The sequence below is a fragment of the Microcebus murinus genome, chromosome 17 (genome assembly GCF_040939455.1).
Source record: "Microcebus murinus isolate Inina chromosome 17, M.murinus_Inina_mat1.0, whole genome shotgun sequence".
Taxonomy (NCBI): domain Eukaryota; kingdom Metazoa; phylum Chordata; class Mammalia; order Primates; family Cheirogaleidae; genus Microcebus; species Microcebus murinus.
The window spans coordinates 33,588,590-33,600,889 of record NC_134120.1 but is presented as its reverse complement, the minus strand read 5'-3'; the positions used below and the strand labels follow the sequence as shown (position 1 = coordinate 33,600,889).

Here is a 12,300-nt window from a genome sequence, read left to right as displayed (position 1 = left end):
CTGCTGGCCTAAGATGTGGTGAATCACATAGGAGAGAGTTAAGGACCCCAGAGAAAGAAGTCAGGGCAGAAAGCCCCTGTGGGTACAGAGAGGGACCCTCCATGGGCTTGCCATCATTCTGAGAAGCCCCAGAAAGTGCCCTTCCAACCTTGGTCTGATCAGGGTTAATGAAATCTTACCTGCTGCCATAGGGTCAAGGCCTAAGTGACAGCCAGACCATTGGAACTCAGTTTGGAGACCCTGTGCTGTCTTATCCTCTCGAATTCATTAGGTTTTTCATGGGAGTTGGGGGGAGGTTGGTAATCCAGAATGGATTTGGAGAAATTTGTTTAACTTTACCTTGAAGTTTCTAAATCTATCAAACTAATAACAGCAACTTTTAAGGAAAAGTTGGAGATGATGATTTAATTGGTCAGGGGGTGAGCCTTGGCCTGGGTTATTTTTAAAAGCTCCTTGGGGATTTGAAAGTGCAACCAGGGCTGTGAAAAACTGATTCCAAGTGAAAACCACCACTCTCCCACGCTGATGCCCCCTGGCCAGTTTTATTTTCCTGAGAAGAGATAAAAATCTCCCTACCCTAACTTCAAGTTCAGGACATAATGGAATAAGTTATTTAACATTAACCCCCAGGAACGCGGATTCTACCTAGAAATTCCAAACTGGAGACTTACGGAGGGTGATCATATATCCTCATGTGCCCAGGACGGTCCTGGCATATGCCTATTTTGCCAACAACATTATTAAGAGCATTCCCTTCCTCTCCCCTAGGTCTCTGACCTAGGGTAATAGATAAACTAAATTAACACGGGAAGTCAGTTTAACAGTTGGCCTCTGCTATAGATGACTCAAGGACAAATATAGGAAATTAATACTTTTTCCTTAGCAATAAGGCAAATCTATTCTGGCAAGCAATTTTATTCCTGACTAAAGATTTTTCAGCTTTTATTTAGACTTCAGTTTTTGTTTTTTGCCTTAATGCTTTGCTACGTATCTCCCAATCTCCCTTTATTTCAAGACTTTAGGAAAATGCCGTAGTTGTCACATCTTTGGGACTTCTGTATCTTTGCATATTTGTAACTGTCACTTTCTCAACAGACAGTTTTGAAAATATCCCGTGGCGTCACTCCTTTGGCAGTGAGCAGGGAGGGAGGAGGAATGGTTTACCATTTCTAGAACTTCTGCGCTTGCTGAGCCAGACCCAGGGTGTCTGACAGTGATGCTGAGAAGCATTTGCAGGGGTTGGTGGCCTTTCATGGAAGCACTCTCCAACCAAGTGCTGTTCTCCAGTCCTCTGGGAGTTGTCTTAATAAATCACGTCCGTAGCCCAGTTTCTCTCTTCAATCACAGCACCTTCTGGGGTGACAAGTTCTGGGTGTTGAGTATTTACTTCTTAAATATTATATCCTCTAGTTCTAGTAAAATTACTCTTTCAAAATGTGGTGGGGTGATCCTGTGTGGCAGCATGTCAGGAAACTTTAAGCTTAATGACTAGTGTTTACTATTTGAATTTTCCTTCCCACCTTTTCCTCACTGCTGCCTGAATCCTCAGCCTTCTCTTTTCCAAAACTGAATGACAGTGAGAGGGGGTTAAGGTCTTTTCCTTTCCCCTGGGATGTTAACTGTAGTCAGGTGGTGGCTGCTCTTGCATGGTGGTCCCCCTCCCGCAGTGACCATTGAGAAGCAGGTCTGAGTCTTTACTTGCAGACTCCAATATACTCATCCCTGGAGGCAATAATTTGTTCTATCCGAAAAGCTACCTTGAATATCGCCTCCCTGTGAGGCATTTCGTCCTCCGCCTCTGCGTCAGGGACTGAGGCTGCATCCAGGCCCACCTGGCCAGATGCGTGTCTCTGCAGTGCTTCTTTCCAGCTGAATCTAAGTATTTGGCCTAGCTGTTCTGCAAAATATTCCTATCGTCATGTGTGGTTTTCTGCCCCTTGGAGTGGCTGAATCTACAGGGTCCTACCTCATGGAGCTGCTGGTTCTAGAGAGCAGATCCCCAACCCAGGTGGCCGACTATCAGGTGACTGTGAGTCTGCAGGGAACAGTCGTAGTTCTTCCTCGAAGCCTGGGCAGTTAGCAATTGCTGCCAATGTCGGCTACCTCCTCTGTGCTTCTCAGAAATCCTGTAACTCTTTTGGCCTCGACTGCTGTCTATTTGAAGCCTCTTCCTGGAGGGGCTCACGTCTCTCTTCCTGGAAGCTGGACCCTCACCCCTCTTGGAGAAATGGGGAGAAAGGAGCTGAATTGCTTTAATGACCTCCTTCCTGCCCCTTCCCCCTGCAAGTCCTCTCCTTGCCCGGACAGCCTTTCTTTCCACAGAGGCTAACCTCTGTCTCTCGCCCAGCTTGGCTGTCCACGCCCCTGCCCCTCTCCCTGCAGTGTTCTTGGCCAAGTCAGAAACAAAAGCCCTACATGGCATTCAGGCCTGAGGCATCGCTCCAGAGACGTCTTTCCTCTGGTAGGGAAGGGCTGCCGTGGGCATGTTGGAGGCTCCCGGTAGTTGGAGCTTCAAAGGAGGAGCCCTGCTGTAAGAGCTCAGCTTAACTAGGCTTTCTGGAACCAGGGATCAAGTTCCTCTTTTCCCTTGAGCACTCCTGGACGTATCTGGGAAAGTAGCACGTTCAGAGAGAGCCCGGCCATGGTCTCCCCCATGCTGCCACAAGCCACCCTTTCGCTGACCTGTGCAGAGGTGGTTGCTCCTGTTTTCACCTCCAGCCAGCCCCTGTACCTGGAGCCTGAGCCCACAGGAACGTCCTTCCAGTGTCCCTTCCTCCTCGACAGTTCTTGGAACTCGCTGAGGAAGAGGGCAGAGGTTCGGCTGCTTGACCTTTTATCAAAGAACTAAGAAATGCTAATTTCCCCTTGCTTCACTACTGACCACAGTGTCAGAGACCTCCCAGCTCGCCACAGGTATTTTGTTAGTCCCCGTGGAAATATTCCCGCTTGAGGACTCGGCACCTAACAGGTGCTCGGAAAATGCCTCTTGAAGGCCATGGGATATGTATCGAAGAGAGACAATAATAAACATGGGAAGAGACTGAGGAGGATTGAGCTTGTTTCCCAGCCTCCTCTGCGTCTGCGCAGGGTTTGGCGTCTTGGGCGGTCACTGATGGTACCTTGAGATTCCAGGCAGCAGGTGGAGACGTACCCAGGCCGCAAGGGGGCTCCGGGGTGCGGTGTGCTCCCGCCATGCTGATCTTTGGCCGCTCCCACCCAGGCCTGTGTTCCTGCTTTCTCCTGGCCTTTTCTCTAACTAAGAAGGAACATGACAGTCGGTCCAGTCTGTCACGATGTTCACCCACTATATTGGTTTGTTTAACTTAAAGTTACTTTTTTAAAAATTTCAAAATCTTAAGAGGATACAGATGTTTTTGTTGTGTCAGGGCTGTAAGTGTGCCCATCACCTGAATAGTGTTCATGGTACCCGTTAGGTAGGTTTCTGCTCCTCCCCTTTCCCCCTGCTTGATTTTCAATGACTTTTACTTCCCTCTGTGCACATGTGTGCCCCTCGGTTAGTCCCAATTTATATTAGAAAGGACATGTGGTATTTGTTTTTCCATTCTTGAGATACTTCACTTAGGATAATGGTCTCCGGTTCCATCCAAATTGCTGTAAAAGGCATTAATTCATCGTTTTTTATGGCTGAGTAGTACTTCATGGTATACATATGCCACATTTTGTTAGTCCACTCGCAAATTGATGGGCACTTGGGTTGATTCCACATCTTTGCAGTTGTGAATTGTGCTCTATAAACATTCGAGGGGAGATGTGTTTTTAATAAAATTACTTATTTTCCTTTGAGTTAGGTACCCAGTTAGTGGAATTGCTGGATCGAATGGTAGGTCTACTTTTAGTTCTTTGAGAAATTGCCATACTATTTTCCATAGGGGCTGTACTAATTTGCAGTCCCACCAACAGTGTATAAGCGTTCCTGCCTCTCTGCATCCATGCTAGCATCTATTGTTTTTGGACTTTTTAATAAAACCCATTCTAACAGGGGTAAGGTGATATCTCATTGTGGTTTTAATTCGCACTTGCCTGATGATTAGCGACATTGAGCAAAATTTTTCATGTGTTTGTTGGCCATTTGTCTACTTTTGAAAAATTTCTCATGTCTTTTTCCCACTTTTTAATGGGGTAGTTTGGTTTTTTTTTTTTTTCTTGCTGATTCGTTTGAGTTCTTTGTGGATTCTGGATATTAGCCCTTGATTGGAGGTTCCATATTAGAAATTGATCTTTTATGCTAGATTCTGAGTCACTAATCTTGGTGTCTCTGTTGGAATGTCCTGGACCATGGTATAAGCTTTTTCTATTCTGCTATCATTCTATTCTGTTCTTTCATGCCAGCTATTCTAGTGCCTGTGCTATACAGTTTATAGTTGATCGGGTAGATATTATATATAACTCTACCTTTTAAGAATATTAATTTTTGTATGTATATTTTTTATATTAACTTTAGAATTTTTTTCTAATTCCAAAAATAGGTCTTATTGGAATTTTGATAAGATTACTTTCAATAGATCTATTAGATGAGAAATAACTGGCATCCTTATGATATTGAAACTTCTTATCCAAGACCATGATGTTTCTCATTTATCCAGGTCTTCCTTTATTTCTCTCAAGAAAACATTATTTTCTTTAGGTGGAAGATAATTCAAGATGTTTCAGGCTTTATTGTGTGTTTTGGGGGGCTGTCTGCTTGGTCCCCTATCAAATGCAGAACAACTTTCTGATTTCCCACTAGAAATGTTTCCACCTCCCCTCTTCTTGCCCCTGTCCTACCTCTGCCCTGTCACATCTCACCCTCTCCTTCTAGATGCCATCAGAGCATTTGCCTTTTTGAACCTTCACAAGGACCTCTGCTTTGTATCCCCTTCCCATCATTGACCAGTTTCCTAATTTTATAATTTCAAACAATTTGCAATCCCTATGGCTTTCTGATCAGAGAAACGCAATAAAGAAAAGTGTCAGTGGAAGACTTCTAGCAAGAGTAGGATGGAGGGGTTGGAGAGAGAAGAGACTGGATACATGAGGCTGGGGTGGGCTGCTCTGGATGCTGGGTGGTCAGGCCCAGTGGAGGAGGCGGGAGTGGAGAAGGAGGCACGAGAATGAGAAGCTTTGGGAAAGAAGGGTGGACCATAACAGCTCGTCATAGGACCTCATGGAGGACCTAGTGAAGTTCACTACAGCTGATCTGGGCCTTTGGCCCAGAAGAACAGTTGAAATGGGTCAGAATTGATGCATGTTAATCCTTAGACACAGACGTGTCCTGAGCACAGGGAGATTGGGTTGGCTCTTACATGTGTTACTGTAGGTTGGTGCAAGAGGGAAGGCGAGGTTTGGACACCCCCACCTGCCCCACCCCCCATCTTGTGCAGAACTAACCAGAAGACACTTGAGGGTTCAGTAGCATCATATGGAGATTTATTTTAATTGTGAGAAACAGCAGTTTAAAAACACCCCTTTGCTAACACCCAGAGATTGCATAATTCATATTCAGTTATTACTTTAATTTTTACTCTTTCGTTCATGATGAGGGTGGAAGTGCTCTGCAAATGTGTAGAATCCTCTGTGGGGACAGCTCTCCCCATGATCTGAGGATGCTCAGTGGCTTGCTCCTCCCTGACTTACAGGGATGTATGCATTGTGTAAGCTCTACTGAGAATGGGTGTGTCAGGCGCAGGGCCACCACGCAGGTCTGTACAGGTGGGTTGCTACACATAGACACTGGCTGCCAGGGACGGGGCTGAAATCCAAGTGGTGCTCGTCTCCCAAGCCTTTTGCTGTGGGGCTGTGTTTCAGCAGCCAGGAGCAGGGGGATTCTCTTTTTCTCATCTGTACAAAGGCTCCATTTGGGCCAGCTGGGCCTGCTTGGCCACCTTTCCTGGCTCCTCAAGTGACAGAGACTGTGTGGATGGGGGTTAAGGACTAATGATTCCCAGGGAATTCCTGCTGCCATCCTAGTGGCTTCATCCCTGACACTCGGGAGCTGCTGGCTGCTGTGGCTCCAGGCTCACATCTGCAATCCAGCCCAGAAGAAGGGCCTAAGGCATGGCCCCCTGGGCTTATTGCTTCTTAATCAGGAAAACAAAAGCCAGAACCAAGTCGCAGGGCCAGCTTTAGCTGCAGAGGGTCCAGAGAGGTAATTGATTTAACTGACACATTGCCAGCCAAAATACATTTGGGGGGGGGGGCTGTTGGTGCGCAGGGAAGAAGGAATGGGTTTTGGGTGGGTGCCCGGCAGTGCCTAGAGGAGCAGGCGCCCCGCTCATGGCAACATCCCTCTTCATTGCCTGTACCCAGCATTTCATCAAACCTTTCTCATTGCTTCTTAGCATTCCACACACAGCATAATACTTTAAATTAGATTTAAAAGCGACATTGAGAATTTCCAGGGGCTCCTGATAAGTTTATTTGGTTAACTGTATAGAAGAGAAAGCTTTCCCTGCAGAGTGGAGATACATCTTTAGGGACACATGTGCCACGTGTCCCTGGGAGCCCACTGCTCAAATCCAGTGACCCCACCCACAGGAATTGCCCCTCCTGGCCCCCAGGCTCCAAAACAGCTGGGGTGCTTTCCCAGGATGCTTGCTATTCATAAAATAAATTTGAATTTATTTCCAAATGCATATTTAAGAATCTAAAGTAGAATTTTAGCAATTAAATTTGGAAGGACCCAGAAGGTTTTAAGTTGGCCGTAAGCCTGGTTCTCCGCAACACCTACTCATCCCTAGTGTTGCGGTGGGCCGGCTTCTCCGGTGCCTCAGCTGCTCCCAAGCCCAGCCAGGTTTCCCGCTTCAGAGGAGAGGGTGGGGCCCCGGCGCAGGAGACCCGATGGTGAGTGGCGCTCAGCTGGGACAGGAGGTCATGTGGATGTAGCCCTATCAGATCTCCCACCTCATCCATGGCAGTCCCGACAACCTAGACAAAGCCACTTGTTACCCCCTTATCTCCTCTAGAGTCTAGACCTTCCTTAGGGCCCAGCTCAAGGGTCAGCTCTTCCAGACACTGGGCCCCTCCACCACCAGTTGCAGTTATCCCACTGTTGGGGGCCCTTGCACAGTGAGCACACCCCATCACTGGGCTGATGTGTCTTCTCCTTCTGGAGAGCCACTGTGCCTTAATCATTTTTTTGTCACTCTAGATGGCGTAAGTCACAGTAGTCATCCTTCTAGATGTGTTAGCCTCATGGGAAGAACAGGGAGCTTGTGGAGCCAGGCCTCCTCTCCCCTGCTCCCCATTGTCACCTGCTCCCCATTGCCACCTGCCCTTAACTTCCTGAGAACTGAAGAGGAAAGCTGGTGGTGGTGGTGTCACAGCTTTGGGTAGTGACAAGGGTTGGCTCAGCACCTCACACACTCTTAGTTTGATAGGGCTGCCATAATGAAGTACCATGGACCAGTGGCTGGAATAACAGAATTTTATTTCTCACAGTTCTAGGGGCTAGGAAGTCTAAGATCAAGGCCAGTTTGGTTCCTGGTGAGGGCTCTCTTCTTGGCTTGAGGCAGTCACCTTCTTGGTATGTCCTCACATGGCAGTGGGAGTGAGTTTAGCTCTCTGGTCTCTTATAATGGTACCAATCCTATCACAAGAACCCCGCCCTTGTGACCTCATCTAAACTTAAGTACCTCCAAAGGCTCCACCTCCAAATACCATCACATTGGGGGGTTAGGGCTTTAATATATGAATTTTTTTTTCAGGGGGAGGGAGGAAATTTTAGTTCATAGCACACACTGAGTCCCAGTCATGTGTTCATCCTGGGCTGGCCAGAGGGGCTGCAGAGATGAGTGAGGCCCAGGACACCTCTTGTCCCCTGTCCCCTTCCCCAGCCTCTGTGCCTGTTCATCCCTTATTCATCTGTACCAGTGCACACTCTCATGCCTCTTCCGCGAAGGCCCCCTCCCTCCACCCAGCGGGCAGCTGCACAGATGTCGCAGGGTGGCAGGACAGGTGGAGGTGTCCTGGCGTGAGGGGCATGGGATGTTTGAATGGTTGGGGGTGGGGTGCGCTGAGACAATGCAGCCAGAGCTGGGGAGGGCTGGCAGGACAGGGATGCCAGGTCCCCCCGCCCTCCCCCCGTCAGTCCTGTCTTCTCGGCACGTGTACCAGCTCTGTCCAGGCGCACACTGTGTGTATTAAAGCCAAGCAAGACACATTCTGACACCTAGAAGCCCACAGGAAAGGAACTCTGAAAGGTCTGGTTTTGTTTTCCCTGCTTCTATGGAAAAAAAAAAATCGGTTTGGTTTTTTTTGTGTGTGTGCGCGCAAAATATCACATTTTTCCCAATTGAAGGAAAATCCATTTTATTTTGTGTCTGACTCTGAAGTTCCATGGCTGACCCAAGCTTGGCAGTTTCTCAGAGCAAATCCCCGCTTGCGTTCTTCTGTGCTGAGCAGCAGCCAGTCCTTCTCTGAGCTGACCTGGGGCCACTTATTCTCAGCTCTAAATGAGTAGCGAGTGTGCTTTTAGTAATGAAACACAGAAAGGACCCAAGATGATGCAATTAATCTTGGATTCTCCTTGTTTTATCACCAAGAAAACTGCAGCAGACGGAAAAAGGCAAGAGATCATTGTTCTGGACTCCAAGAGGAGCAATGCCATCAATATCGGTCTGACCGTGCTGCCCCCTCCGAGGACGATTAAGATCGCCATTCTGAATTTCGATGAATACGCCTTAAACAAAGAAGGAATTGAGGTAAGAGGAGCTCTGTCAAGCATTGTTTGTATTTTATAGCACGTTCCATGTGTAAAGCATTCCTGCGTCCAAATTTTGGGAGATCCACTGTGGCCTCAACCAGAGTCTGAATAATGTTAATAATTCTAATATTTTCCTTGTGTGGGGATGGGGGTAAACCTCACTTTGCCTATGAAGTTCTGAGGTTCTTACTGTCTGGTTTATTTACTGACCACACTGTGCCTGCCTCAAAATGGAAGAAGACTATTATACAATTGTTAGGAGGCTTCCAGGGTTGCCTTTCATGCCATCTCAAACCAAATATGTTTAACAAACACTTTCAAAAGTAAGGTTTTCAATATGTGCTCACTTCTGTGAAGGGACTTTGTTTCTCTCCTGGCACTTGTTAGGGCATGTGGCAATGTGTTGAGTTTGATAAGCTGGAGAACCCAAGCCAACTGAAGCGTTAGCATTTGTTGATCTGAATGTCAGAAATGGAAAACAATTGGGTGATATGGCTGTGACCACATGGCTGGTAGGTGGCCTTGCTGGAGCCATGGTTCACCACTGTGCCAGGGTGTGTTCTTCCACCAGGCCGTGCTCTCCCTTCACCATGGGTTGGTGCAGTTTGTAACAGGTTAAGCCTCTTATCATGATGATAAAAAAGAATGAGCAAACCCAGTGGCCCAGTCCATGGATTCCTACAGAAGGGTGATATATTCTAGGGGCCCTCTGGGTCGGAGGGGGGATTTGGGGACACTGCTTTCTGGCATTGAGTGACACCCAACCCGCCCTCCTATTGGCAGGGGCCTTGGGTACCTTTAAAGCCTCTCCTCGATTGAGGTCCATTCATACGTAATTTTATTTGGGAGACTTGGGCATGGAGGGTACCCATGGCGCCTGACTGCAGAGAAGGAGAGTGAGTCTTTGATGGAAAAGTCTGAAGCAAAGGAAGGACCAGGCCACGGTGGCAGACTCGCCCGCGGTCCTGGGTGCGGGAGGGAGAGGTGGGCTCACAGTGCACAGAGGGGATTGAACCCAGATCCAGGTGTACTTTTGTGCTTTGGAAAGAAGGGGCTGCTACAGAAAAACTGTTCCTAGAGGCTTGTAATGCATTGCATAGCACACCCCCAAAATGCATGTCCTCCCAGAATGTGACCTCACTTGGAAATAGGGTCTTGTAAATGTATTCAAGTTAAGAGGAGTTCATACTGGACTTGGGTGAGCCCTACATCCAATGACTGGTGTCCTTAAAAGAAGAGGGAAGTGCCATTTGAAAAAGAGGATGCATGGAGCAGGATGCCATGTGACAATGAAGGCACTAGGAGCTAAGAGGCAAGAATCATCCCCTAGAGCAGGCGTCCTCAAACTGTGGCCCGTGGGCCACGTGCAGGTGTTTTTGCCTGTTTGTTTCTTTACTTCAAAATAAGATATGTGCATTGTCCATAAGAATTTGTTCATAGTTTTTTTTAAACTGTAGTCTGGCCCTCCAAGGGTCGGAGGGACAGTGAACTGGCTCCCTGTTTAAAAAGTTGGAGGACCCCTGCCCTAGAGCATTCAGAGGGAGTATGGCCCTGCCTATACCTTGATTTTGGGCTTCTAGAAATATGAACAAATAAATGTCTGTTGGTTTGGCCACAAGTTTTTTATTACTTTATCATAATGAGGTAACCCTAGGAAACCCAAATAAGGCCCAAGCAGCTCTACTCTGATAAACACATACACCCTGTTCCAGGAACAGGTATAACAAGGGAAATGCATTTTCTTCCTGCCTGGAGAGGAAGTTGTGCCCTAAGTCCTAGAGTCAGGCCAGGCAGCCAAGCAGGTCAGCACAGCTGGGTGGGTGGCAGCAGGTCAGCACAACTGGGTGGGTGGCAGCAGGTCAGCACAACTGGGTGGGCAGCCGGGGAGTGAGGGCACATGGCAGATGAGTCGGAGGCATAAAGGAGTGAGTGGGTGACAGCAGGTAGATACAAAGAGAGACACTGAGGCAGCTGCTAGCCTGGGACAGTGGCCCCAGGGCAGCAAAGCCAAAGAAGGGCAGTGGCCTGTCCTTGGGTGAACCAAGTGCAGTGTCTTTCATCTAGGAGAAACTAGGGGGGTAGGCCCAGGCAGCACCTTTGGGCCATCCTATTTCCATAACAAGGTCCTTTAGAGATTGCAGAAGCTTCAGATTCCTATAGAGAGAGGCTTCAAAGATAATCAGAGCCAGCTTGATTAAAGGAAAAAATAACGACTTCCCCCTTTAAAAATATTCCCTCTCCTTGTCATGAGAACTTGAAAGTCCATCAGGAGAGATTGATTCCTTTGGGCTTTGCCTTTATTCTTTCCTGAAATACGGCTCTCCCTAGGTGGGGAAAGTTTCAGATTATAGAGTGAACTAAATTACTCCGTTTCCCTGTCTGACTGGTTTGCACTCAAGCACCCTTTTGATCCAGGAAGGAACGATGACAGCAGCTGATGGGTTCGGGAATAGCAACACAGCACCAGTGTGACTTTCATGGGTGTTTTACTTTGCACAGATTCTTACCAAAGCTTATGAGGTACACACTACTATATTCCTCATTTCAAAGGTGAAGAAAGGGAGTCCCCACGTTGGCCTGTGCCCAAGCTCCCAAGCCAGTGAGTGAGCAGCTGAGCTGGAACACGACCCTGGAGCCGCAGTCTAGCGTGCAGGCTGCGGTTTGGAGGATGGCCGGCCAGGGAGGGGCGCTGCAGGTCCCCGGGAAGAAGAGGGACCTGAAGGGAGTGGGAAAGGCGTGCACGAGGCCACTCGGTCCTCCACTGTGCCACCTACGGTTGCCACCTGGGAGCAATTTCAAATAAGAAGACACAGCCATGGGAAACCATGGCAACCCCTTCCTAAGATTTTGTTGTGTCTTGAGTCCTGAGTTAATTCATATAAATTCATAGTGCATCGCAGTAAATTCATATAAATTCGTAGTGCGTCACAACAGCACTTGGAGTTACAACATTTGTATCAGTTTTCATCTAAAGCGGGTTGCTCAACCTCAGTGCTGTTGGAGTGTTAGGTCAGACAGTGCTTTGTTGTGGAAGGTTGTCCTGAGCACATCTACCCTCCCCGGCAACCAAAAATGTCTCCAGACGCTGTCACTTGTACCCTGGGGGCAAAATCACCCTGTTTGAGAACCCCTGATCCTAAAGGCAGCCCTTGTGAATCCAGAGACTGTGTATGTCCCTCGGCACAGCTGAGAAAACAACAGTGGATCCAGGACACTGTCAGTCACACCTGCTATCTCTGGCCATTGATCAGGACCTAAGGGGCAGAGGTGATCTAGATCCATGTGCCAAGCTGGTACCCAGAGCTTGTTCTCTAGGCTTGTTGTTAAGAGTTAAATCAGGACTGAGCCAGAGATGTAGTTGTGTTTTTACAGATCTTCGTTAACAAGATTTCCAGCTTGCACCCAAAGGGGCTGTAGCCAAACCATCTGCATGGCACCACAGTTTAATGGGGTCATTTGAAAGCTCTGCTTACCTAAACATAATTAGGATGTATTAAATGGCATCCTGTGGCTTTGCTTAGCAACCCAGTGGTATGTATTGTGTGTGTCATGAAAACCTGAGGAAGTAGCTAACTTCATTAAGGAAATTGTTTTTCATA

General features: G+C 47.7%; 1 protein-coding gene across 6 annotated transcripts in view; it reads left to right on the top strand.

The window, feature by feature from the left end:
* FHOD3 (formin homology 2 domain containing 3) overlaps positions 1–12,300 on the top strand; it is a 428,752-nt gene that overhangs the window by 381,940 nt on the left and 34,512 nt on the right. For all 6 annotated transcript variants that reach the window (XM_075993495.1, XM_075993494.1, XM_075993491.1 and 3 more), the window contains one exon: positions 8,541–8,699. In XM_075993495.1, coding sequence (XP_075849610.1) covers positions 8,541–8,699 — 159 coding nt within the window. The remainder of the gene's footprint in view (positions 1–8,540; positions 8,700–12,300) is intronic.